At 38.2% G+C, this 24,875-nt stretch overlaps 1 protein-coding gene across 3 annotated transcripts; it reads left to right on the top strand.

Moving 5' to 3' along the window:
• Window positions 1-75: 75 nt before the first annotated feature.
• Window positions 76-24,559, top strand: DHFR (dihydrofolate reductase). 3 transcript variants are annotated; one of them, XM_059175369.1, is made up of 7 exons: window positions 76-296; window positions 647-696; window positions 3,125-3,230; window positions 11,225-11,351; window positions 14,493-14,608; window positions 21,836-21,921; window positions 24,468-24,559. In XM_059175369.1, the coding sequence occupies exons 1-6, from the start codon at window positions 211-213 to the stop codon at window positions 21,912-21,914; spliced, it is 564 nt and encodes a 187-aa protein (XP_059031352.1). In that variant the 5' UTR covers window positions 76-210; the 3' UTR covers window positions 21,915-21,921; window positions 24,468-24,559. The 3 variants fall into 3 exon arrangements, with proteins under 3 accessions (XP_059031352.1, XP_059031351.1, XP_059031350.1); XM_059175368.1 differs by having other exon boundaries at window positions 21,836-21,942; XM_059175367.1 differs by having other exon boundaries at window positions 21,836-24,559.
• Window positions 24,560-24,875: the final 316 nt, after the last annotated feature.

Below are 24,875 nucleotides of genomic sequence, written 5' to 3'. Positions count from 1 at the left end.
GGCCGAGCCAGGAACGCGAGCCCGCGGCCGCAGGTCCCCGGCGTCTGCGGGCGCGAGCACGTCACGACCCTGCGGAGCGCCGGGGCGGGGGGCGGAGTCTCGGCTGCACAAATGGGACCGAGGAGGCGGGGTGGCCGCAATTTCGCGCCAAGCGCGGCCGGTTGCCTCCCGTGGCGGCGAGCTAGCTAGGAGGTGTTTACAGCTGCTGTCATGGTTCGTACGCTAAACTGCATCGCCGCTGTTTCCCAGAACATGGGCATCGGCAAGAACGGGGACCTGCCCTGGCCCCCGCTCAGGTACCTGCTGGGCCAGGGGGTCGATTGGGTTTGGAAGAGCTAGCGCGGGGTCGCGCAGACACTTGCAGCGGGAAGAGGGGGACGGACTTGGCACCCGAGAGGACGCGAGCTGGACCTGGGCTTCCTTCCGCCACCAGGAGCCGGGAGGCCAAGTTATTGATTTCCGTCTGCCCCTGCTGCCCGGCGAGGACATGTTCCCCCGCGGCTCCCTGCCTCACAACAAAGTCCCTGTCCTAGAGATCCCTCCACTCCACTCGCTCCCCTCCCCGCCAGCGCAGCGCCTGTGGGTCGCGTTAGAGCTGGAGCCCGCGGGATAATATTCTGAGTAACGCTGTTTGTCTAACTTGTAGGAACGAATTCAAGTTTTTCCAAAGAATGACCACAACCTCCTCAGTAGAAGGTAATGTGGGATTTTTAGGAGATTGAGGTTTGGGAAACATCTTGCTGAGTAAGCTTACCAGTGCAGATTTTTACTTAAATGAAAAGTTATCAGTGTTAATCTGGGACTTTTTGCCTTACCACTCATTTGTATGCAGTTCCCAAGGTTTGTCATACCACCACCCACCCACCCCCACCTCCCAAAAAAAAAGTTCTTTCAAATTTTATATGGGCAGGCGTACAGTTGAGGTACTGGGCAGAATTAGCATCTAGCTGCAGGTTTCAGTGAAGATTAGAGCATGGAAAAGAAATCAGAGGAGACCTTTGCCATAGTCCCTGCAGGATATGATAGGGTCTGAAGGAGGGCAGTGAAGAGGAGAGAAGTCCAAAAAACAGTTCCATGATACTCAGTATGGAGATAAGGAAGGTGAAGGGGATGCAGGAGGGATCCAGGATGAACTCTTAGATGCTAAATTTAATGACAGTTGAATAATCCTGGGTGAAGTGGAGAATAAAGGAGTGGACAACAGTGTGCAGTTGTTAATAATGCTAATTTTGAGTTTGGGGATTGCAGATACAGGCAAGTAGATGAGTTGAGCTGCTGGAGAGAAGAGGATAACCAAGGAAAAGAATATGGTGGTGGGATACTCGTTTAAAACCTAAGAGACATGTATTTGGTCACAGGAGAAGGAATAGAATAAAAGGGAAATGGTAAGTGAGCCAGAAGCACATGCAGCATAACTTTAACAGGACAGATACAGGTTCGTGGATCTGGGACTTAGGTCCGTGGTAGAGACAAGATAGCAAGAGTTTGAAGCTTAAGGAATTGATATGAACCACTCTCTAGAATCCGAAGTATGATCTAGTCATAGAAAGAGCATCCAATGTCTGGCTTGTTTGCTAGTGTTCAGTAAATACAGTACTTGTTGGATGAGTGGATGGAAGGGTATTGAAGGTATGTTGGCTTTTTTTCTTTTTTCTTTTCCTTTCTTCTTTTTCCCCCCAACGTCTTTGTATGCTCTTCACTTATGTCCACCTTAATTGTTAGGCCAGGTCTGTACCATTTCTCTCACCAGAATTCCTCACCTAATGGCTCTGTTATTTTTGATACTTGGTATCTCTTTACTAGTACCTAGAGCTCTGTCTTTGAAAATGCAGTGCAAATCACATAAGGGGCACCGTGAATAATTGGGGGTTTAATTCTTGGAGGAAAAAACTTTCCAAATACAGAAAAACACTTAGTCTTACTACTTGTATTTATAACTGTTAGTATTTTTAAATAAAATCATGCTAATGATAATTCTTTGAAACAGACACATGTACTTCTTTTGCTATCCTGTCAGAATATATCAAGAATTATAGAAATGTGTATATTCCTTTATCCAGATATCTGACTCCCAGGATTTTTTCCTAAGTAATTAAACCAAAAATGGAAGCTATGTGTATAAAGTTTCCATAAAGCATTATACTTGAAAGAAGCACAATTGAAAGTGTTATAGCTTTTTTTTTTTTTTTTAAAGATTTTATTTATTCATTTGAGAGAGAGACAGCATGAGTGAGGAGAAGGTCAGAGGAAGAAACAGACTCCCCATGGAGCTGGGAGCCCGATGCGGGACTCGATCCCGGGACTCCGGGATCATGACCTGAGCCGAAGGCAGTCGTCCAACCAACTGAGCCACCCAGGCGTCCCAAAAGTGTTATAGCTTTTTAATTGAGTGGAATATTAAGCACTTATCTTTAAAAGTATGATTGTTAGGGGTGCCTGCGTGGCTCAGTGGGTTAAGCCACTGCCTTCAACTCGAGTCATGATCTCAGGGTCCTGGGATCGAGCCCCACATCTGGCTCTCTGCTCAGTGGGAGAGCCTGAGTCCCCCTCTCTCTCTGCCTGCCTCTCTGCCTACTTGTGATCTCTCTATCTGTCAAATAAATAAATAAGTAAATCTTTAATAAAATAAAATAAAAGTATGACTATTAATATGCCTACAAAGTATACAAATATGAATAATACTGTCATATCAAACAGTTAAACAAGTCTTCAATCCCCACAGTAACCCTAGAAGTAGGAACTACTGTTATCTCCATTTTATAAATAAGGAAAGTAAGACACAGAAGATTAACATGACTTGTTCAGTAGATGACTGAATACACTGAACTTGGGCACTTTGCCCCAGAATCTTGGCTCTTCACTATTATACATGATTGCAGTTGAGTAAATATTGGATATGAATTGGATAATACCAGAGGGGGAAAAAGTTACTATATTTAGGAAATGGGTGATAAATGTAAATTTTGGTAAGCCTGTTTTAAATTTTTATTTTCAGTACAAATCCACTAGATGTCACTATGACAATCATCTGTGTGTGTGTGTGTGTGTGTGTGTGTGTGTGTGTGTGTGTATGAATATATGGAACTATATACTCCCCAAATATTCTTTTTATGTGATTTTCTAGGTAAACAGAACTTGGTGATTATGGGTAGAAAGACATGGTTCTCTATTCCTGAGAAGAATCGACCTTTAAAGGATAGAATTAATTTAGTTCTCAGCAGAGACCTCAAGTAAGTGCTATAATAAATTCACCACAAAAAAATCATGTTTCATTTCTTAGGGTGGAGGTCAGTGTATGACAGTGTAAATACAGTTTATTGATCAAGCTGCCTAATATCATAAAGGTAATTTGCAGAAAATGAATAAGCAGTTACATGACAGTAACTCACTCTGCTATTTAAGGGATTGATTTCACCACTGTAAAAAGTCACATTAAATCTCAAATGTGGTAACAGATTTGCCAGTTTCCTTAAATTGTTACTCTGTAGGCTCAAGTATCATTTATATAAAATAAATAGTAACTTTTTTCCTAGTTTCACATATGTTTTGGGATTTGCCAGGATTAAGTGTTTTATCCCTGTTCTGGACTCTGCCCTCAATATAATAAGATAGAAATTTTAGGATGGGCTAAAAATCAGTCATAATCTTATGTCCTATTCCTAGTTTACCACAACACCCAAATAACATTTTATACTTGTATTCCTTACCCAGTGTCTACAGGTAAAAAATTTGAAAGTACTGAAGTCAACCTAAGGATCCTAGAGAGAAAGGAATGTCTCCACTTGGCCTGTGCTAGGAATTTTCCTGTCCTCCAGTCTAACACTGGAGTACATAGTTACTCCAGTGATGGTGTGTTAATCCAGTGATGATTGCATTGATGCTTGGAAATGTCCGGGGGATTTCATTCCAAGGAATTCGTTTATACATTTTTGGGTGCCAGCTAGACAAGTCCAAAATTGTGGGGCCGGCCATAGGGAAGGGCATGCTGGAGCTTTACAGCAAGGGCTGAAGTTGCTGACTGCAGATGGAATTTCTTCCTCAAGGAAGCCTCAGATTTGCTCTGAAGGCTTAAAACTGATATAATTCTGCCCATCCATACTGAAGTTATCGAATTATCAACTTTAATCACTTCCATAATATGCCTTCACAGCAACACCTAGATTAGTGTCTGAATAATCAAGGACTATAGCCCAACCAAGTGAACCCCTCAAAGACCATCACATCATGGGAAGGAAAAGACATTATACACCATTGGCTAAGGGGGATCAGGCTTATATAGATTTTCTACCAAGTCCTTTCTAGGATAGCATAGGTAAAAACGTGAAAGAAGATCTACCAGAATATTTGCACTGGTTACCTCTGGATCATGAGGAATATGTTGATGTACATCTTGCCATCTGCTGCAGTCTTCGTACTGTTCTCTTCCTTTTGGTTGCTAGGATATTCTGGTTATCTCATCGCTTGGTAGAATTCAAATTCACAGATTGTATTGCCATTCCCAGAGACTCTTTAGTAGCATATTCTTGAATACTAGTCAAGTTTATTTATGGCTAGCTTGAGCTAAAACAAACATAAAGAAATCTCAGTGGGGAACATACTCAGTTGAGCCAGCAAATCTCCTCAAATGATGAGTCTAATTTCTTCTTTATGACCCCCACCTGTGGTGTACGTAATTGGGTTTGGTTGTTTTCTTATGTATTTATATATAACATTTGTTACTATATTTTGCTTGTTTTTTTTAGAGGCAGAAAATTTCAAAAGTCTTTATTATCAAGGAAAAAAGGTTATCAGTTATGAACACGTCTTACAGTTTATTTTTTGCCCTTCCTTCTGGTTCCCTACTTGAAGGTCAGTTATACACATAACCTGAGCACCTGCTGTGTGCCAGACAGTGCTAGATTTATTCTTGTAATCACTAGCTCATGCGGTCTTTTGGAAATACTCAATTTTTCATCACCACCCTCTAATGTAAGATGAAACTGAGTCCTCAAGGTAATCCCAGAATTTGGTGCCAAATACTAATTATTTTGGATAACTAGTTCCCTAAAGTATAGGGAGAGAGTGCTTTTCCAAAGCTATCTAGACAATCAAGTTGTGGCTTTAAAAGAAATATTATGTAGCCACATTTGGGACCCAGATTGACATTTTCTCAAAATGTTAAACATAGAGTTAAGAGTTATTGTATGACCCAGCAGTTCTACTTCTTGGTTTACAAAATGAAGAAAAAATAAAAACATATGACCACACAAGGTCAAATGTTCATAGCAGCATCATACATAATTGCCAAAATAGAAACATCCCAGATGTCCATCAGCTAATGAATGGATAAACAAAGTAGCTTATATCCATAGAATGGAATATTATTCCACAATAAAAGAAGAACCAATGTATGCTACAACATGGATAATGTTTGAAAACAGTATGCTGAGTGAAAAAAGCCAGAAGAAAAAGGCCACATAATTCCATCTATGTGAAATTCCTAGAATCAGATTCATAGACAAACTAGATTACTGGTTTTCTTGGAGAGGGTGGGCATGGGGAATGAATGCTAACAGATACAGGCTTTCTTTTTGGGGGGGATAGAAATGTTCTAAAAGTAGGTAGTGGTGGAGCACCTGGGTGGCTCAGTGGGTTAAGCCTCTGCCTTTGGCTGGTATCATGATCTCAGGGTCCTGGGATCGGGCCCCACATTGGGCTCCCTGCTCAGTGAGGAGTCTGCTTCCCCCTCTCTCTCTGCCTGCCTCTCTGCCTACTTGTGATCTCTGTCTCTGTCAAATAAGTAAATGAAATCATTAAAAATAAATAAATAGGGCGCCTGGGTGGCTCGGTGGGTTGGGCCGCTGCCTTCGGCTCGGGTCGTGATCTCGGGGTCCTGGGATCGAGTCCCGCATCGGGCTCTCTGCTCGGCGGGGAGCCTGCTTCCTCCTCTCTCTCTCTGCCTACTTGTAATCTCTCTCTCTGTCAAATAAATAAATAAAATCTTAAAAAAAAAAAAATAAAATAAAATAAAATAAAAAATTAAAAAAAAAAATAAATAAATAAAAGTAGGTAGTGGTGATGGTTTTACAACTCTGTGACTACACCAAAAATTTGCCAAGTTCTACACAAAAGGGTAGATTGTATGGTATATGATTTATATCTCAATAAAGTATTTTTTTAAGGCTTCGGAACCAAAAATTTATGTAAATTTTACCATAATGCTGTAACTTTGACAGCATCTTCGATAAATCCAAAATTCCTTCCATGATATAAGATGTTGTAAATTGTCTCCCGCCCATAAAAGTTACCTGACATTCCATAGTAGTATAATTTTTATGGTCTCACTATTATCATCCACAGTGATTAAAGCTTTCTGTCTTTTCTCACCACCACTCACACATTTAGTATAGCAAAGACTTAATCTGTCTTCTAATGTCTGCTCTGGTACCTACTAATTTTGTGGCTTCAAGTTTTATTAACTTTAAGCCTTGCCGAAACCCAGTTTCCTTATCTACTAAATGGGATTAATAATGAGAACTTCTTAGGGTGATTTTGAGGGTTAATTGAAATTTTGTATATTAAATTTCTGGCACACAGAGAGTACCCTATCAATATCAGCTCCTACTCTCAACCTTTGCTATTTGAGCAAAATTACCTTATTTTATATCTTACAGAAAATATTAATATTAATGGAAACACAGTGAACAGGCTTGTGTTCTTACTTTTACCCCAACATCTAACTTTGTTCTTCTTTCCCTCAGTTTTAAGGTTCATAATCAGAACCCTCCCCTTCCCCCCACCACTTTATTCTAGACTTCCATTTTCTCATGTCGTCAAGCCCTTGCTGTGTTGTCCCACCCTTTATTATTATTTTTAAAGATTTTATTTATTTATTTGACAGAAAGGGATCACAAGAAGGCAGAGAGAGAGAGGGGAAATCAGGCTCCCTGCCAACCAGAGAGCCTGATTCGGGGGTCGATCCCAGGACCCTGAGATCATGACCTGAGCCGAAGGCAGAGGTTTAACCCACTGAGCCACCCACCACCCTTTACCATATTAAACCTCACCACAGATTACTTCTACTTTGAGCTTTCTTGGAGCTTTTTGTTAAATAACTTTAGTGACTTCAGTACAAACCTCAGTCATATCTATGGTCATCTATCGCTTTTGTGTTTTGAACATGTTTTTCTCTCTGAGATGCTCTGCTAAGGGATCTTTCTCCAAGGAGTATTCTCCCTCATCGCTGCACCCAGAAGATACATCCCCTCTGCTCCTCTGGCATCCTCCATGCATCCCCATTGCGTGTCCTTCAATTTCTCTGCCTGCCAGTGGTACAGGGAGTGCTGTTCTTTTTCTTTTTGTCTCTATTCCCAGCATTTAGCATATCCCTTAGCAAAGCAGGGATTCAGAAATTTTCATAGAATAAATGACCAATAGGTGATTTATAAATCTAGGACCATCCTGTTTTCTAACCTGCCTTTTTTCCCCCCATTTGATATATGGAAAGATTAATTTCTGTAAATATTTGTAGTGACTGCATAGTATTCAATTAAGAGGATAGAACCTACTTGAACCAATTTTCAATAGTTGGACATCCCATTTCAAAGACTGAGTTTGAAAGGCTTTAAATTGAACTTTTTTTTTTTAATTTTTGGTTATGATGTGATTCTAGCCTAGGGTTTTTTGTTTTGCAATAAGCTTTCCCAACAGTCTCTAGGGAAATTGAGGCAGAATTTCATCTGCCACATCATCCTCTTTCACATCAGGCACAGTGGAAAAGATAATGTTTATATGGTACCCTGCGGTAATCAAATGAGTCTGCTCGAGGCCAGAGGACACTGGTCTTAGGGATTGCCTAAATTAGACCACACTATCCTGAGGTCTGAGGGTTCTAGAATAGGATACCTTTGTAGTGTGTGACCATCAGCTGAGAATCTTGTCTGTGTGGGAAGTTGCAGCTCAAGACTCCAGCATCAGGCTGCTGGAGTTCAAATCCCAGGTCCACCATTTCCTAGCTCTCTAACCACTGGTTTCTTAATGTCTCAGCCTCAGTATCCTCTATAAACAGGAATAAAAGTACTTACAAAGGACTGCTGTTCACATTAAGTGGTATGATGCATGTAAAGCACTGCCTCATCCCACTATATGGGAGAACAAGGGGGCACTGCATAAATGTTAGATATTTTCTTTCTACTATAACTATCCATCAGGTAAAAAGCAGCCTCTTTTGAATAGGGCCTTTAAAGAGAAGGATGGAGAGGCACCTGGGTGACGCAGTTGGTTAAGTATCTGCCTTCGACTCAGGTCATGATCCCAGATTCCTGGGATCAAGCCCAGCATTGGGCTCCCTGCTCATCAGGGAAACCTGCTTCTCCCTCTCCCTTTGTCCCTCCCTCTGCTCGTTCTTTCTCTCTCTCTCTATCAAATAAATAAATAGAATCTTAAAAAAAGAAAAAAGCAGGATGGAAATATCATTAGAGTGCCTATAATGTACATTACCTTTCTTTTAATCTTCATCCCAACCCTCTGAGAGAATTCACTCTTAAGTTTGTAACAAGATATCAAGCATATCCTCTTGTTCCTTGACTGCATACAACCACATACCAATTATCTCTTGTCAGGGAATACAGTCTCTGTTAGCTTAGGATAAATATAGGAAGGAAATTTAGCAATGAAATAAGTCACAATATTGAGTGCTTGCTATATTCTGTTTACTTTGGTAGTTTCTAGGATTTGTGCTTTCACAGAATGAATACAGTGGGCTAATGAACTCAAACATTAGCTCAACTTCTTGCTAATTTTTTTCTACCCGTCTTGGATCAAGGGTTTTCTGTGAAACTTATTCCTAAACTGCTAAGTAGCAACATTTTGCAGAATCATTTCCTCTATGTCTCTATGATAACTAAAATCTGAAACAAATCCTTTGTTTTCCTTTCCAGACTCACTAGGAAAGGGCAAAGAAGTAGTCTTCACCTGAAGCCCTTGCACCGTTTCAAGCCATTGTTCCACAATCTATACAAAATGTGTACCCCGTTAATTTAAAGTCCACACCAACTATTTATACCACCTTCTAAATTATTTTGCTATAACCCATCAACTTCTAGGATGCCCCTTCCAGTTCTTCTCATATGTCAGTTCCTAAGTCAGCATTTTCCATTCTACCCCGACTCCTATCATCATTCCTGATTTTAGCATCCTCAAATATTAACACCACCTTAACTCTATTTCAGGCATTCTAGACTTTAACTAGACTATCTTCTCTCCAAGTTCAAATCTGTTTTTTACTCAGTTCTTCCCCTAGCCTCATCCAACCTAGTTGCTGCAGCTGCCCTGACATCTTAAAGAATCTCTTGGCTCATTTAACCTCACACAGGCCTCCATATCTTTTCCAGCTTTTAGTCAAAATATACTCTTTGTGCTCTTAACTCCTTTAGAGATGACAAAGAGTGAAATAAGTAAAATGTCTGTCAAGAAGGTGAGGGAGGAGGCAGCCAAAAGAATGAATGTCTCCATTAGATCTTGATTAATCATTGTTATAACTACAAGTTCAAAGGCAGTTATATAATTTTTTAAAGCATCAGTCTGAGAACTTGACATTGAATTGTAATTTCTGTTCTCTAATTACAATGGAAGCCAAATTCTACATGTTTCAACATTTTTAAAGGGAATTACAGCCCTCCCCCAACTCCAACAACCAACCCCCCCAAAAAAGTTGTGGAGGGGTGCCTGGGTGGCTCAGTGGGTTAAGCTGCTGCCTTCGGCTCAGGTCATGATCTCAGGGTCCTGGGATCGAGTCCCGCATTGGGCTCTCTGCTCAGCAGAAAGCCTGCTTCCCTCTCTCTCTCTCTCTGCCTGCTTCTCTGTCTACTTGTGATCTCTCTCTGTCAAACAAATAAATAAAATCTTTAAAAAAAAAAATCTACTCTTTAAAAAAAAAAAAAAAAAAAAAAAAGTTGTGGAGATAGGGAGAGATTAACCTGAAGATCTAACCCTGAAATTAATTAATTTTTCCTCCTTTGGACTTTTTTAAATTTTTAAAATTGGGGTTGGGCTATGGAGGGACAAAGGGAGAGAGACAATCCCAAGCAGGCTCCATGCCCAGCACAGAGCCCAACACAGGGCTTGATCCCACAACCTTGAGATCATGACCTGAGCTGAAATCAAGAGTCAGACATCCAGATGCTTAGCCAACTAAGCCACCCAGGTGCCTTCTTTTGGATTTTTAATTACAGAACACAGCATGATAATTTATTAATACTTCATCCATCTCTACATGTTTGAAACATGAAAGATATTTTAAACTCATTCCCCATTCATCACATATTAAGAGTGAAAATTATTCCAGGGCCTCCTGGGTGCCTTAGTCAGTTGAGCTTCTGACCCTCGATTTTGGCTCTGGTCATCATCTCAGGTGGTGAGATCAAGCCCCACATCAGGCTCTGAGCGGAGCTTTGAGCCTGCCTAAGATTCTCCCTCTCCCTCTCCCTCTGCCCTAACCACCCCCGCCCCCCGCCACACTCACGAGCATACTCTCCCTCAAAAAAAAAACAAGCAAACAGAAAAAACATTCCATACTACAGTCATTCAAACATACTAATCTCTCTAACATTTTATTATAAATCTTTCAAACGTACAGAAAAAACCTTACAGTAAATACCTGTATATTCACCACATACATTCTACCATTAATGTTCTTCTATGCTTGTTTTACCATTCATTCATACATTAATTGGTCTTTTTTTTTTCATGCATTTCAGAGTAATTTGTAGACATTAGTATGTTTTCCCTTAAATACTTCAGCATACATATGAGTAACTAGAGTTCAGTATTGCATTAGCTTTATTCTTTTGAGATAAATATATACAGTGAAAATATAAATAAATATATACAGTGAAATATACAAGTCTTAAATGTGTTTTGCTAAATTTTGACAAATGTATGCACCTTTATAATCCCATATCAAAAATACAGAACATTACCATAACCCTTCAAACGTTCCCTTATGCCTCTTCCCAGTCCATCTTAACCCCATCCCTCTGGAGACAACTATTCTTATACTATTTTTCCACCATAAATATCACAAGACACCAGAAGTGTTTCTGTTTCTTGATTCATTGTGAACCATACATACACAAATGTGGTTTCTTTAAAGGATTCATATTTATGATGATTTGGGTTTTATAATTAATTGCTTAATATGATTAGGTTTTATAGAAATTATTTCTAATTCTTTTTTTAACCGCAGGGAACCTCCACAGGGAGCTCATTTTCTTGCCAAAAGTTTGGATGATGCCTTAAAACTTATTGAGCAACCAGAATTAGCAAATAAAGTGGACATGGTTTGGATAGTGGGAGGCAGTTCTGTTTATAAGGTAGGTAAAATTATAAAGAAATGTTCTACCCCACTTTCTTTCAGCTCCCCTGCCATCTGAACTTTAAAAAAATTAAGCCATGAGCAAAGGAAGCATATTATTCCCACTGTTAGCTAGACATATTGTCAATTTGAATTATTCATTTTAGATACTATCATGAAAACTAAATAAAAATATAAAAGTGAGTTTTTAAGCCTGTTGGAGTTTATTTTCAATTCAAAATAGTTGATGTTTCTAATTTTAAAACATTCCAAATCCTTCCCTTAGAATCATACTTGCATCGCACTGTTTTCTGCTCTCTGGATGTGCCTTGATATACGGAATTATTCCCCTTTTTTCCAAGGATATATATGTTCTCACTGATCAAGGGATGGGGCTCTCAGTTGCTGTATACTGACTAGATGTATATGAATTTGTGAAAAGCTGAAAACTTTCCCTTAACAATTTTTATATAATATGAGGACATGGGAAAAATACTATATGATTTCATAATACAAGGAAAAACAGGTAAAAGAGAAAATAGTCTGCACTTTTTTTTTGTACACTCATCATGCCATGAATTCATAGGGAATGGGTTACAGCATCTCAGCCTCCTTCCCTGGGCACAGCAGGCTGGTGCTTCACTTGAACCCAAGTACCTTTCTCTATGCTTCCTTCTTTTCCTGACCATTTTCTTTCACACACTTCAGGAAGTTATCTCAGCTCTTGAGGGCTAAATATGATGAATATGCACATTAATTCTCTTGGCAAGAATCTTGTCCTTCAGTTGTTTTAAACAGTGCCAACGGCATGCTGTACTCTTGTAGACTCTTCTAGCTTTGCTGTAGACTCTTCTAGCTTTGCCATGTCAGCATTCGTGGAGTGTTCCTGTTTGAACAGTGCCCTTTCCCTTGATGTCCACAATATCACCTTTCTTGTAGATGCCCATGTATGTGGTCACAGGAACAACTCCATGTTTTCTAAAAGGCCAAGAGAACATATGGCAGATACCTCTCCTCTTTCCCTTGATTCTAGTCATTTTGGTAAATTACTGGAAGACGGAGACTCTGACCCAAAGCTTTTTTTTTTTTTTTTTTTGTAAGATTTTATTTTTAAGTAATCCCTGTACCCAATGTGGGGTTCAAACCCACAACTGCAAGATCAAGAGTCACACACTCCACAGACAGAGCCAACCAGGTATCCCAAAATAATCCTTATTCTTGATACCAAATGACTTTCAGCTTTCAAAATTTTTGAAAATATTAAATAGAATTTTTTGACTCTTAAAACACTAATGAGAGATTAATATTTTGTGGGAAGGAAAAAAAACTAGCCCTACACTTTGGTGGCTTGTGGTGACATATATACCCAAAGATTTTTTTTTTTTTTCTTAAAGATTTTATTTATTTGTTAGAGAGAGAACACAAGCACAGGCAGACAGAGTGGCGGGCTAGAGGCAGAGGGAAAAGCAGGCTCCCTGCCAAGCAAGGAGCCTGATGTGGGACTCAATCCAAGGAAGCTGGGATCATGACTGAGCCAAAGGCAGCCACTTAACCAACTGAGCCACCCAGGCATCCCCAGAGATGCCAGGATCCCAGACCTGTTTCTACAACCTCTGGTTTGCTTTATTTGTATTATGAGGAACTGGACATTTTCCTTTGATCTTGCAACCGAGGATGAATTTCTAAGAAAAACAAGTCGTTTTTTTATTTTGTTCAATATGCCTTTTGAATAAATTAATACCATATTGACTTCAAAATACATTCTTTATAAATATTCAGAATTAAATATAATTATATAACTTGGTATATCTATATCTATATAAGTCGTAAGGAAGTAGAACCTCTAGCTGATAATTTTGCTTTTTCCACCTGCCTCACATCACAATAGTTTGTAGAACATTTAGGCTTTTCTTCCCTGGGGCCAGCCTGTTTTTGTAAACAAAGTTTCACTGTAACACAGCTATGCCCATTGGTTTAGTATTATCTATGGCTGCTCTTGCCCACAAAGATAAGAAAGAAACCATACAGTCCACAAAGCCTAAAATATTTAGCATCTGACCCTTTATAGAAAACCTTTACCATATAGCATTTACTTGGATACAGACCTTAAAATCCTTCTGTAGTTGGTCCCATTCAGTTTCTCTAATTTGATACAGTAAGAATTGGTAGAATTTTTTGACTGGGGCAAGGGAATTTATGATTTAATATATGCTGTAGTAAAAAGCCAAAAATAAAAAGTAATATTGGTTATATGCCCTTATTTGGAATTTCAAGGCTAACACACTTGAATTACCCGTTATTTTTTTTTCCCCGTCTACAAGCTATTTGAAAATCAAGGGTTATTGCTTTCTTGGAGATGCAGTTAGGACTCTTGACTTTTTATTAGAGTTTTAAGATACTTGTTTGAGGGCAGTTTTGTTTTGTTTTGTTTTTAAGTTTTATTTATTTATTTAATAGAGGAAGACACAGTGAGAGAAGGAACAGAAGCAGGGGGAGTGGGAGAGGGAGATTCAGGCTTCCCGCTGAGCACGGAGCCGGTTTTTTCTGTAGAAACTATCAACAGTACCATAGGCAGTAGTTAGAAAAGCCATTAACAATATAAGGCCAAATACAGTCATTAGCAACAAGGGGCTAAGAAAGTAAATTACCTACTAGCATTATTACTATCTCCTAAGAAATGGAAGCATTATTAAGTTCTGTGTAAATGTACTAAGTATGCCCTTGGGGTTTTCAGTAATCAAAGGCTCTTGAAATTATACTATTTTGTCCATATATATGCAAATTTTTCTATGGAGAATAACTAAATAATTTATAGTTCTTAATTCTTAAACAACTACCAAAGAAAAAAGATAATACTGAATGCTTAAATGAAAAAAAAGAGTTCATGTCAGCAAACTAGAGGCCAGAATATATTTAAACTCACTGTCATAATTATTGATAATTATCAATAATTCTCAAAATAACTAAGATGTACTTTTCAGGACCCCAAAATAAAGAATGGGATATTTAAATAGCATGCTTTGGAGGTAACAGTTATGTAGCATGTCTCTAATACCTAGTACAAAATTGACTGTATAATTAAAACAAACAGAAATCTTAGAGTTTCTATTTCTTTTGACAGATAAATTAGGAAATTAATGCCTTTTTTTTTTCCCCAAAGGAAGCCATGAACAAACCAGGCCATCTTAGACTATTTGTGACAAGGATTATGCAGGAATTTGAAAGTGACACATTTTTTCCAGAAATTGATTTGGAGAAATATAAACTTCTGCCAGAGTAAGTAAAATGTTATTAATTTGTCTAAAGCACTTTTGGATTTCCTGCTTAAGAATTATAGAAAGAGTAATGCTCTTCAGATTGAATTTGGAGTAGTTATGTTTTCTGTAGACAAATACATTGGGAATTTTTGGAAATCTGCTTTAACAAATTTGGGGATGTTTAAGTTCTAATCATCTTGCTGAAATCTAGAGAGTAGTCATTAGTTCATTCCACGAAATCTGTGCTGAGGATCAGATGCTCTCTTAGGCACTGGAGAAACCGTGCTTACAAGACAGATGCTATCCCTGCTCTCTAAGATTAGATTCTTTGTAGTAGAGGAAGAGGGTAGCAAATGAGAAACATAAGAAAGTTGCTATATGGAGAATTGAAATACAGTGATGTGGTAAATACTGTATTGTCTGAATTGAAATACAGTGATGTGGTAAATACTGTATGTGTCTGTATTGTCTGAGAAGTCCTCTCTGAAGAGTGGTATCTACGCTGAGATCTAAAATGGCAAGAAGCCAGCCATACAAAGAGCAGAAAAGAGCATTCCAGAAACCAGAAATAGTGTAGATACCAGAGGGCAGGAACAATTATGGTGTGCTCCCTAACCCTGCAAGCCACCGTGAGCATTGTAAGCAAGCAGGAGGCCAGAAGGGGTCAGACCAGATGCAGGTTTAGAGGGTTTGAATAGAGAGCGAGTGATACTGTTCCAGCTGTTTGTGGAGAACTGACAGGAGGGAGCAAGAGTGAATCTGGGAGACCAGTTGGCTATGAGAGTTGAAGCAAAAGAGTAAAGGATTTGGATAGCAGTGGTGGAAATCAACAGAAGGGGTTACACTTGTTTTACTATGGAGTTGTGATTTTAACATGAAACTGCCTGATTTTGAAGACTCCTAGCATTTTAGTTTAAAGCACTTTCATACTTCAGTATATAAAAGAAAATTTAAAAAGCACTTTTCAGCTCTTGGCTATGGAGAGTAAAAGATTAATTGTATCCATACTTGCAGACTAGGTTTTAACACATTCTTTCAAATAGTCTCAGTTGAATCCAGTCATTATTTAAGTTTGAGTTTGTTTTAGGAAATACCTCCTAAAAGAACATTCAGAGTCAAGTCTGAATACATGGATGGCCAGGCTTTAAAGTAACCATCCATAGAGTAATAGGTAATAGTCATGAATCTAATGAAGTGTGTGACTGATTTCCTTGGGCTTTTAACTAGCTGTAAAGAAAACTGAAAATTTTAAGAGCTTTATAAGTATTCTAAACAGCTGAAGTACAGCCTTTTGCTTGGTCTCCAAAGGTGACCACATAGAAAAATCACACTTAGTGATTTTGTATATATTTATGAAATCAGCTAAATTTTTTTGTCACATCTTATATGTTTCTCTTATACTGCTTAGGTTGCTGATTCTCATATTACGTGAATATTGATCTCTGCTGTCCCTCATTCCATCTTTGCTAACAAAAAGAAAAAATTACTATGTGAATTTACCTTTCCAAATCCTGTTGCTCTCCATCAGACCTCTTTTCAGAACCGACTCTGGGATCCTTGATAACTTAAAATATTTTACTACCATTCTGGCACTCAGCCCTTAGAAATGAGGAATTTAACATCTTTACTGAGTGATGATTCACACATCACACCATTCACCCATTGAAAGTATATGTTCAGTGGTTTGAATATATTCAGATTTGTGCAACCGTTACTACAGGGATTCCCTTAAAGAATTTTGCTATCTAAGCAGTATTTATTTTTCTAAACCATGAATGTGTGACGTCTTTCTCCTTATTTAGATACTATTATAAATGGAGCTTTTTCATCATTTTATTTTCAAACTATTCATTGGTAATAAAACCGATAGAATCAATTGTAATAGATATAAAATTGATTTTTGTTTATTGATCTTGTATCCTACAACCTTGCTGAACTCATTTATTCTAATGTTAGTGAATTCCTTAGGATTTTCTGTATGCAGGATATACATTTACAAATAGAGGTAGTTTTATTCTTCCTAATCTGCATTTTTAAAATTTCTCTTTCCTACCACTTGCTCTGGCTAGATCCTCCTGTGCAGTTATGAACAGAAATGGCAAGAGTAAGACATCCTTGTCTTGTTCCTCCTCTTAAGGGAAGGTATTCAGTCTTACCATTAAGTATATTACCTGTGGACTTGTCATACATGTCATTGAGGAAGATTTGTTCTATTTCTACCTCATTGAATACTTTTATCATGAGGAAGTGTTGGATTTGTCAAATGCTTTTTCTGAGTCTATTGAGATAATCATGTGGTCTTTGTCTTTACAAGGTTATTAATACGGTGTATTACATTGATTTTCATATTAAACTATTCCTACATTTCCAGGATAAATCCATTTTCTAGTAATACACAGTCCTTTCTATATGTTCCTGAATTCAGTTTGCTAATATTTTATTAAGGATTTTTGCGTTTATATTCATAATGGAATATTGGTCTATAATTTTCTTTTTCTGTAATGTCTTCACCTGGTTTTGATGTCAGAAGAATTACCTCACAGAACATGTTAGGAAACGGTTTCATTCCTCTTGTATTTTTTTGGAAGAGTTTGTGAAGGATTGGTATTGGTTCTTCTTTAAATGTTTTAGAAAGGGGCGCCTGGGTGGTTCAGGTCATGATCCCATGGGATCCAGCCAGTGTTGGGCTCTCTGCTCAGCAGGGAGCCTCTTTCCCCTCCCTCTCTGCCTGCCTCTGCCTATTTGTGATCTCTCTCTCTCTCTGTCAAATAAATAGATAAAATCTCTAAAAAATAAAAGAAATGTTTTAGGAAGCATTTTTAAGATGGGGGGGGCGGACAGAAAAAGAAGGAGAGAGAGAATCCCAAGTGAAGTCCATGCTTACCATTGAGCCTGGCATGGGGCTCCATCTTATGACTCCGAGATCATAACCTGAGCCAAAATCAAGAGTTGGATGCCACTCAGACACCCCTAGAAAATTTTAATTGTGGGTAGATTCAGATAGGAAATTGCTAGCCAAAGCCAAAATCCAAGGAAATTGCTCTAAAATGGACATTCTAAACAAGGCTATGAAAGAGAATGAAAAGTCTTTTTTCATTGCATCATTTGATGGTTATCTTACCTTCAAGCCTGAACCAACATAATAATAGCCTCTTAATGGTGAAGTGGAAGGAATCCCCTAAGGGTAAATCTGGAGTAGGTCAATCTTTGATGAAGTAGAGAAAAAGGAAAACAAAGGGAATATACCTTGTTCCTGGAAGTTTGTAATGTTGCTCAATTCTTGAGCTGCTTTCTCTCCAAATCTCTATATACTGAGGAACTTAGAATTGCTCCCTACTGTCCAGAAATGAACTCTGATCATTCTCCCCTTCTTCTTTCCCCACAGCTACACTTCGTTTAGACCCATTATCCCTATTAGTGGGCCTCTTGTGGTTCCGTAAGTTTCAGTTCAAACACAGTTATCTTTTATTAACACCATACTTCCTGATAATAAAAGCACTAGTAAAAGGAAATAAAGATGAGAAGACTAAAGTGCAAAGAGAATAAAATTAGAAGTTAGGTGAAACCACAAGCGGTAGAAACCTCAAAGCAGAAATTAGTCTTAACAAAGTAAGGTTTGACTTTGTGTCTGCCTTTTTCCCCCATGGGTCATTGTCTGTGCAATTCATTTTTTCCTTTTTCTTTTTTTTTTTTTTAATGACAGCACCATGCCAGCCTGTCCTCTAAGGCTCTGCCCTCATTCTTCTTGTCTGGAAGAAATCTTTCTGCCTCAATTTCACACAAGGCTTCAACCAAACCAGCAGGCCCAAATATTTTCTATCAGCAGTTTTCTGCTTAATGAACCCCAAACAGGTTTTCCTTTTAGTTAACAATCTTCTGTATTAACCTTTCAGTCAAAGAGGATAAAGACCAGACGAGGTCTTTGAAATAGTAGTTGGCTCCAGAGCTGGTACAGATGTCCCTTATCAATGGACAACTCGAGAAGGGTTTTTGGCTGACGTTTCCTCTTCTGTTTCCACGACGTCCTAACAAGTCAACAGGATCCTTATTCATGTTATTTGTCTGTCTTTCTCCTGAGCCTGTGCTTGCTGTAGAGCTTTCATTTTATTTTAGTTGTGAGTTGTTTCTTATGGATAACTGCTTTAGAAACTCTGTTTACCTCTTAGACTTTACATTAAATCATCTCTGTAATAGTCTCATGATACTTTGTCATTTCAGATCTTAATATCTTTTCATATTCATTGGATTCCTTACTGCTTGAAGATTCTAGAGCTGGATTTCTTTCTGGGTGGTTCATATAGGAGGTATTTCCAAATCCTGTTAGGCTTAAACTCAGAGTTCATATGTGACTCCTAGGCCATTGGGAAATATGATGGTGGGGTAATTATGGTCATTATTAAAATAGACTGTATATGTGAATATTGTAGAAAGTAAAATTAAAGGTAAATAGAAATGAATTTCAGTTTCACAGAGCAGATTAACATTAATACTGCAGCTAGTGACCATAGCCAGCCAATAACATGGTATTTCTGTTACTATTATTCATGGGTTTTTTTTTTTTAACATTTTATTTATTTATTTGACAGAGATCACAAATAGGCAGAGAGGCAGGCAGAGAGAGGGGAGAAGCAAGCTCCCCGCTGGTGGAGAGCTGGATGCGGGGCTCAATGCCAGGACCCTGAGATCATGACCTGAGCTGAAAGCAGAGGCTTAACCCACTGAGCTACACAGGCGCCCCTTATTCATGATTTTAGAAATAATTTTGATGCTTTGCTTTTATTTTATTAACTGAGAATCTTGATACTCTTGAGAATTTTACACACAGACAAAAATGTAAATGTTGCTTTTGCTGACTCATTCCAAAGAAACTAAAGTCATGGTTAAACATTGGCCTCATAAAATCATTTCTTTAAAAATTAAGGAAAAATGCTTATTGCCATTACAACAGTGGAACAGGGCGCCTGGGTGGCTCAGTGGGTTAAGCTTCTGCCTTCGGCTCAGGTCATGATCCCAGAGTCCTGGGATCAAGCCCCACATTGAGCTCTCTGCTCAGCGGGGAGCCTGCTTCCACCTCTGTCTCTCTCTGCCTGCCTCTCTGCCTACTTGTGATCTCTCCCTGTCAAATAAACCAATAAAATCTTTAAAAAGATGAAAATTAAAAAAAAATAAAACAGTGAAACAGAAACAGCTTAGAAAATGGTTAGTAATAGAAACATAGCTTCTCCCTCGGAAATATAAGTTTTTCAAGAAAAAACAGCTTTTTCATCTCCTTATACATCATTATGCTGTTACTTTATGTCTCTAATTATATTTTTTTATCACATGGCATCACCTCTCATTAGTCAACAAAAAGTCAATACCTGTTATTACTCAGCATTGTACTGGATATCAAAACAGATTTAATTTTTTTCCTGTATTATCCTTGCTACATTGAGTTTAGAAAATATAGAGATGAAACCAAATGAAAATATTAAAAGGTAACATTTGTAGAGCACTTAATGTAAAATCATGAACTCAAAAAAAAAAAAAAAAAAAAGAAAAAATCATGAACTCAGTGCTAAATTATTCCTAAAGACGAAGACTGTGTTCATAACTAAGTATCACACAGTAGAACCAAAGTGAGACACGAATCTGAGTAAAACAGTGTTCCTCCTCACCACCTGGAGCATATAGGGGGGGGTGTAGCCCACAAATACTGATGAAGTACAAGATTTGGGTTGGAGATGGGAGTGGTCAGTACAGCCTTCAAATGGAGAACCAGGGTTTTGGTTTTCTTTGCCCGTGGTGGTTATTTTTCAGTGTGGGGAAAAAAATTTATTGTGGTGAGAATAAACATGAAACCCACTCTCAAGAAAATTTTAATTATACAATATAGTATTGTTAACTGTAGGCACACTGTTGCACAGCGCATCTCTAGAACTTAATCATCTTGCACAACAAGCTTTCTTCCCTTTGAACAGCAGTTCTGTCTTCCCTTCCCCCCAGCCTTGTCAACCACCATTCTACTCTCTGTTCTTATTAGTTTCACCATTGTAGATACTGCAGTATTTGTCCTTCTGTGACTAGCTTATTTCATGTAGCCCAGTGTCCTCCAGGCTCATCATGTTGCTGCATATGGCAGGATTTCCTTCTTTTTTGAGGAAGAATAATATTCTATTGTATGTATACAGCACATTTTCTTTATTCATCTGTTGATGGGCATTTAAGTAGCTATTGTGAATTAGGCTGCCAGGAACATGGGAGGGCGTATATCTCTTTGAGATCATGATTGGTTATCAAAAAAGCCCCCAAGAGATAACAAGTGTTGGTGAGGAGGTAGAGAAATTGAAACTCGGTTATACATGTTGGTGGGAATGTAAAATGGTGGAGCCACTGTGGAAAACAGTACAGAAGTTCCTCAAAAATTAAAAAAGAGAACTGCCTAAGATCCAGCAGTTCCACTTCTTGGTGTTCACCCAAAGGAGGGCCTGGGTTTTGAATTGGAAAGAGGAGGGAACACAGAGCTTACTGAGAGTTAGAAAATACCACATAAAGAGTGATGCCAGGAAAAGAACTGCAGTAAGCCATACACTGGGAAACTGAGCATTGAGCGGCAGGGAGGACACAGAACTTCAGTTCTGCTCTAAGCAGCTGATGGTTGTATTTTGTTTTTCCTTTGCTCAGATGAGAAATTTGATACTAGGTGTGAGATTTGCAAAATGTTATTAAGCAATTTCATACTGACTGATTGGTAGTGGAAAGAAAAGAGAAACTGCTGACAGTGGTTAGTTTTTGGACAAAAGAATTAGGGGTCAGAAGAAAGGAGAAATTGCCCTTTTTGTTTTCTAACTTTCTATATAGTTTGGAAGTTTTTCTTTCCATTCCTATATGTAGTGTACTTGCATAATACCCAGTTTCACAGTGGCTTACCATTGTGAAGAAAAAAAGGAAAGGAAAACTTTTATTACCTTATGCACTATTTATGCCTCTTGGCCGAGAGTCAGGGAATCTTTTTATTTTTATTTTTATTTTTTTTAAAGATTTTATTTATTTGACAGAGAGAGATCACAAGTAGGCAGAGAGGCAGGCAGAGAGAGAGGCAGAAGCAGGCTTCCCACCAAGCAGGGAGCCCGTTGTGGGGCCTGATCCCAGGACCCTGAGATCATGACCTGAGCCAAAGACAGAGGCTTAACCCACTGAGCCACCCAGGCACCCCACAAGGAAGCTTTTTAATTGACACATTATTATGCATGTTTTTCTTTTACAGATACCCAGGAGTTCTTTCTGATGTCCAGGAGGAAAAAGGCATTAAGTACAAATTTGAAGTATATGAGAAGAACGATTAATGTGAAGGTGTTTTCTGGTTTATTTCAAGTTAGTTGTTCCCCCTCCGCTCCAAACTATTATAGATTTTAATATTAGAAAAAAAAGACTTTTGTTGACTTTAGGTCAGTGGATAATTACCTCTAAGCAATGAAATTTTATTAATCTTACTTAGGCTATAGTTAAGACTAATCTTAACTAGACCATATCAGATACCAATTGTGAAACATTTCTGGCTATAACTGTATGTTGCCCATCAACAGCACCTTCCTAGGGTAGCATATCTACCAAGAGCCTAAGTGAGACAATCCCCTGATAGCATACGTTGAAACCAGGACTTAGAAAGATAGGACTAGACAGATTGTCCAAAGGTCAGAAATGGATTATTAATAGAAGAGCTAGAACTCAGATATTAAAAGAAAATTAGATCAAAATAGGAACTTTGAATTCTCTATGCATATGACACTTCTGAAAAAAAGTTCTGTTCATTCAGAGAATCTGTAAGGTGAGAACTTTAGTATATTCCATAGGCATAGTAAAGAGGCAGGTAGGATACTACCTTTCTAAAGGTTAAAAGAGAAGGTCTGAGACCTCTAAAAACTCTGCAATCTTCAGTGAGATTCCATGGCATGTTACAATGATAGAAGAAGCTGGCCTATATAAAAAGAGATTTAGTAACAAGTACATGACTAGAACTAGAAATTTAAAAGGCAATGAATTGAAAATGGATAAAGCTAGAAACCAAAATTACAAAGATGGAAACTAAATTAAACTTCACTGAATTAAAAAATGAAAATTAAAACACATTTTACCTGTCATGTTAGCAAAGATGTGGATTGTTATGTATCCAAAGAAATAGCATTTTATGCCTTGTAAATTAATCCAACCTTTTAGAGTTTAAGTAGCAATATCAATTAAAATTCAAAATATTCTGCGTTTGGGCCCAGAGCTTCCACTTCTAGAAGTTAATCCTGAATAAAGAGATGGACCCAAGAATATTTGTTGCGCCACTTTTTTAAAACTTGGAAATAGCCCAAATGACAAGAAAGAAGTAACTAACCAGTATGGCTACAAAATTTAATATTGTCTGTAGCAGTTAAAAGCAATGAGGTACTAACAGGAAAATGCCAAAGACTACTAAATAAAAGAAGCACATTGTGTATAGTACCTAAAATTTTTAATAAGTGTATGTAGTATGCATTGGAAAATATGTGCTGTAAACTGTCGAGAATATCAGAGTTGGGTGTGTTATTTGACGCATTAGGTCTGCCTATTGTGATTAGATTTTTTTTTGAAGCACTATGTGTTTGTTTTCATGCACAGTCACTTAATAATTGAGCCATTATTTTCAAGGGTCACACAACATTCCAAAGACTGATTGCTAGGGAACCACCAGGCTGTCTCTGGTTTGTTCATCTTTCAAGACAAAAAATCAAGTCTTACTTTTTCCAGGTTGATTTATGAAACAGCACTGTAAAGTGATGATAATTTGAGACCAAAATGTAAATGGTATCACATACACGTGTGTTTTAAATATTTAGGTTAGCCCATTTTGTTGCTGTGAGGTTGAAATTATGTAACATAACCCACGTCCTAACAGACAGTGTTTCTCAAAATGTCATCCCCATTATACCTGTATGAGGAATGGGTCCCAGAATCTGCAGTACAGGGGCACCTGGGTGGCTCAGTCAGTTGAGCATCGGACTCCTGATTTCGGCACAGGTCATGACCTCAGGATCCTGAGATCAAGCCCCAGGTCTGGCTCCACTCAACATAGAGCCTGCTTAAAATTCTCTCTTTCGCTCTCCTTCTGCCCCTCCTACTCCACTAAAAAAAAAAAAAAAAAAAGAAGAAGAATCTGCAGCACAAACCAGCACCCCATATGATTCTGAAAACTACCCAACAATGTAAATCACCAGGTTATAGAGTGCTTCTACCCTCTGAGGAAGAAAAAAACCTCAACTGTTATTTCCTATACTAGGGCATCTAAGTAAAGCAAAATAGAAAAATGAGTGAATTGTAAGTCAACATGTATGGGATGGGAGAAAGTAAAATTGTAAAGATTAGACCTGTGCGTTGCTGATCTATTTTAAGAAGTAAAGATTTTCACTTAATTAAATATGTAATAAAAATACATATGAAAGTAATGTCAGCGACTCAAAAAGGTACATAGTAAACAAATGCAAGAACAGATGTCCTTTAACAAGATGCTTTTTTTATAGGTAGTAAACTAAAAACTGTACAGGAAATGACCTAATTAGGCACCATGACTTTGTGAGGGAAAAGTTGGCCAGCCAGCCACTGAAAAACATTCAGAAAAATGATTTCTGAAAGACTGAAACTTGTGATCAAGGATTTTCCAGTTGGGACAAAAAAGAAATATATAATTAAATGAGTCTGAGGATGGAATAAGAGATTCTAATGAAAAAGGATTGTTCACAAAAGGGATAGAGCCTCTGGCTAAACACAGAGGAAAAAAGACCTACAGTCTGTGTGATTGTGCTATTTCTGTGGCAAAGTGAGATTGTACTGCTGGCCATTTCTAATTATTTGCTCCTGACATTTCTGTTCCCCAGGAGACCTCAGATGGACCAGGAAGTTTTTCTGTCCATACACTGACATTTCTGTTGAATCTCTTTATTCTTGGAATAAAAAAGAGATCAAATCAGTTTGTGTGATATTTCAAATAACTTTGCAGTCAGTAATCAAACTAGATGTGAAATTTACTATTGGATAACACATTTTAGGTGGTGTGTACTTCTTTGTCGCCAGGGCAATAGGACACACAAACCGTGAGGGAATAGAGGGTTAGTCTGCAAGAAGGAGAAGATTTAGTAATGCTGAAACTCAGGAAAAAGTGCAAAGAAGATTTCTACAGCACCTAAACAGCCAAAATCATTTGGGAAGGCATCCTGCATGAGACTGCCTTTTTCCAGCCCCTGGTCATAGCGCCCTACAAATGGCCAACATTTTGTCTGCAGGGT

Source organism: Mustela lutreola, chromosome 5, assembly GCF_030435805.1.
Source record: "Mustela lutreola isolate mMusLut2 chromosome 5, mMusLut2.pri, whole genome shotgun sequence".
NCBI lineage: Eukaryota > Metazoa > Chordata > Mammalia > Carnivora > Mustelidae > Mustela > Mustela lutreola.
This window is presented reverse-complemented; position numbering and strand designations above follow the sequence as displayed.

Excerpts from the sequence above, each read along its gene's own strand:
- DHFR (XM_059175369.1), top strand. The coding sequence starts at position 211 with ATGGTTCGTACGCTAAACTGCATCGCCGCTGTTTCCCAGAACATGGGC. Across the intron at positions 3,231-11,224 it reads GTTCTCAGCAGAGACCTCAA|GGAACCTCCACAGGGAGCTC; the intron begins GTAAGTGCTATA and ends TTTTAACCGCAG. Across the intron at positions 14,609-21,835 it reads AAATATAAACTTCTGCCAGA|ATACCCAGGAGTTCTTTCTG; the intron begins GTAAGTAAAATG and ends TTTCTTTTACAG.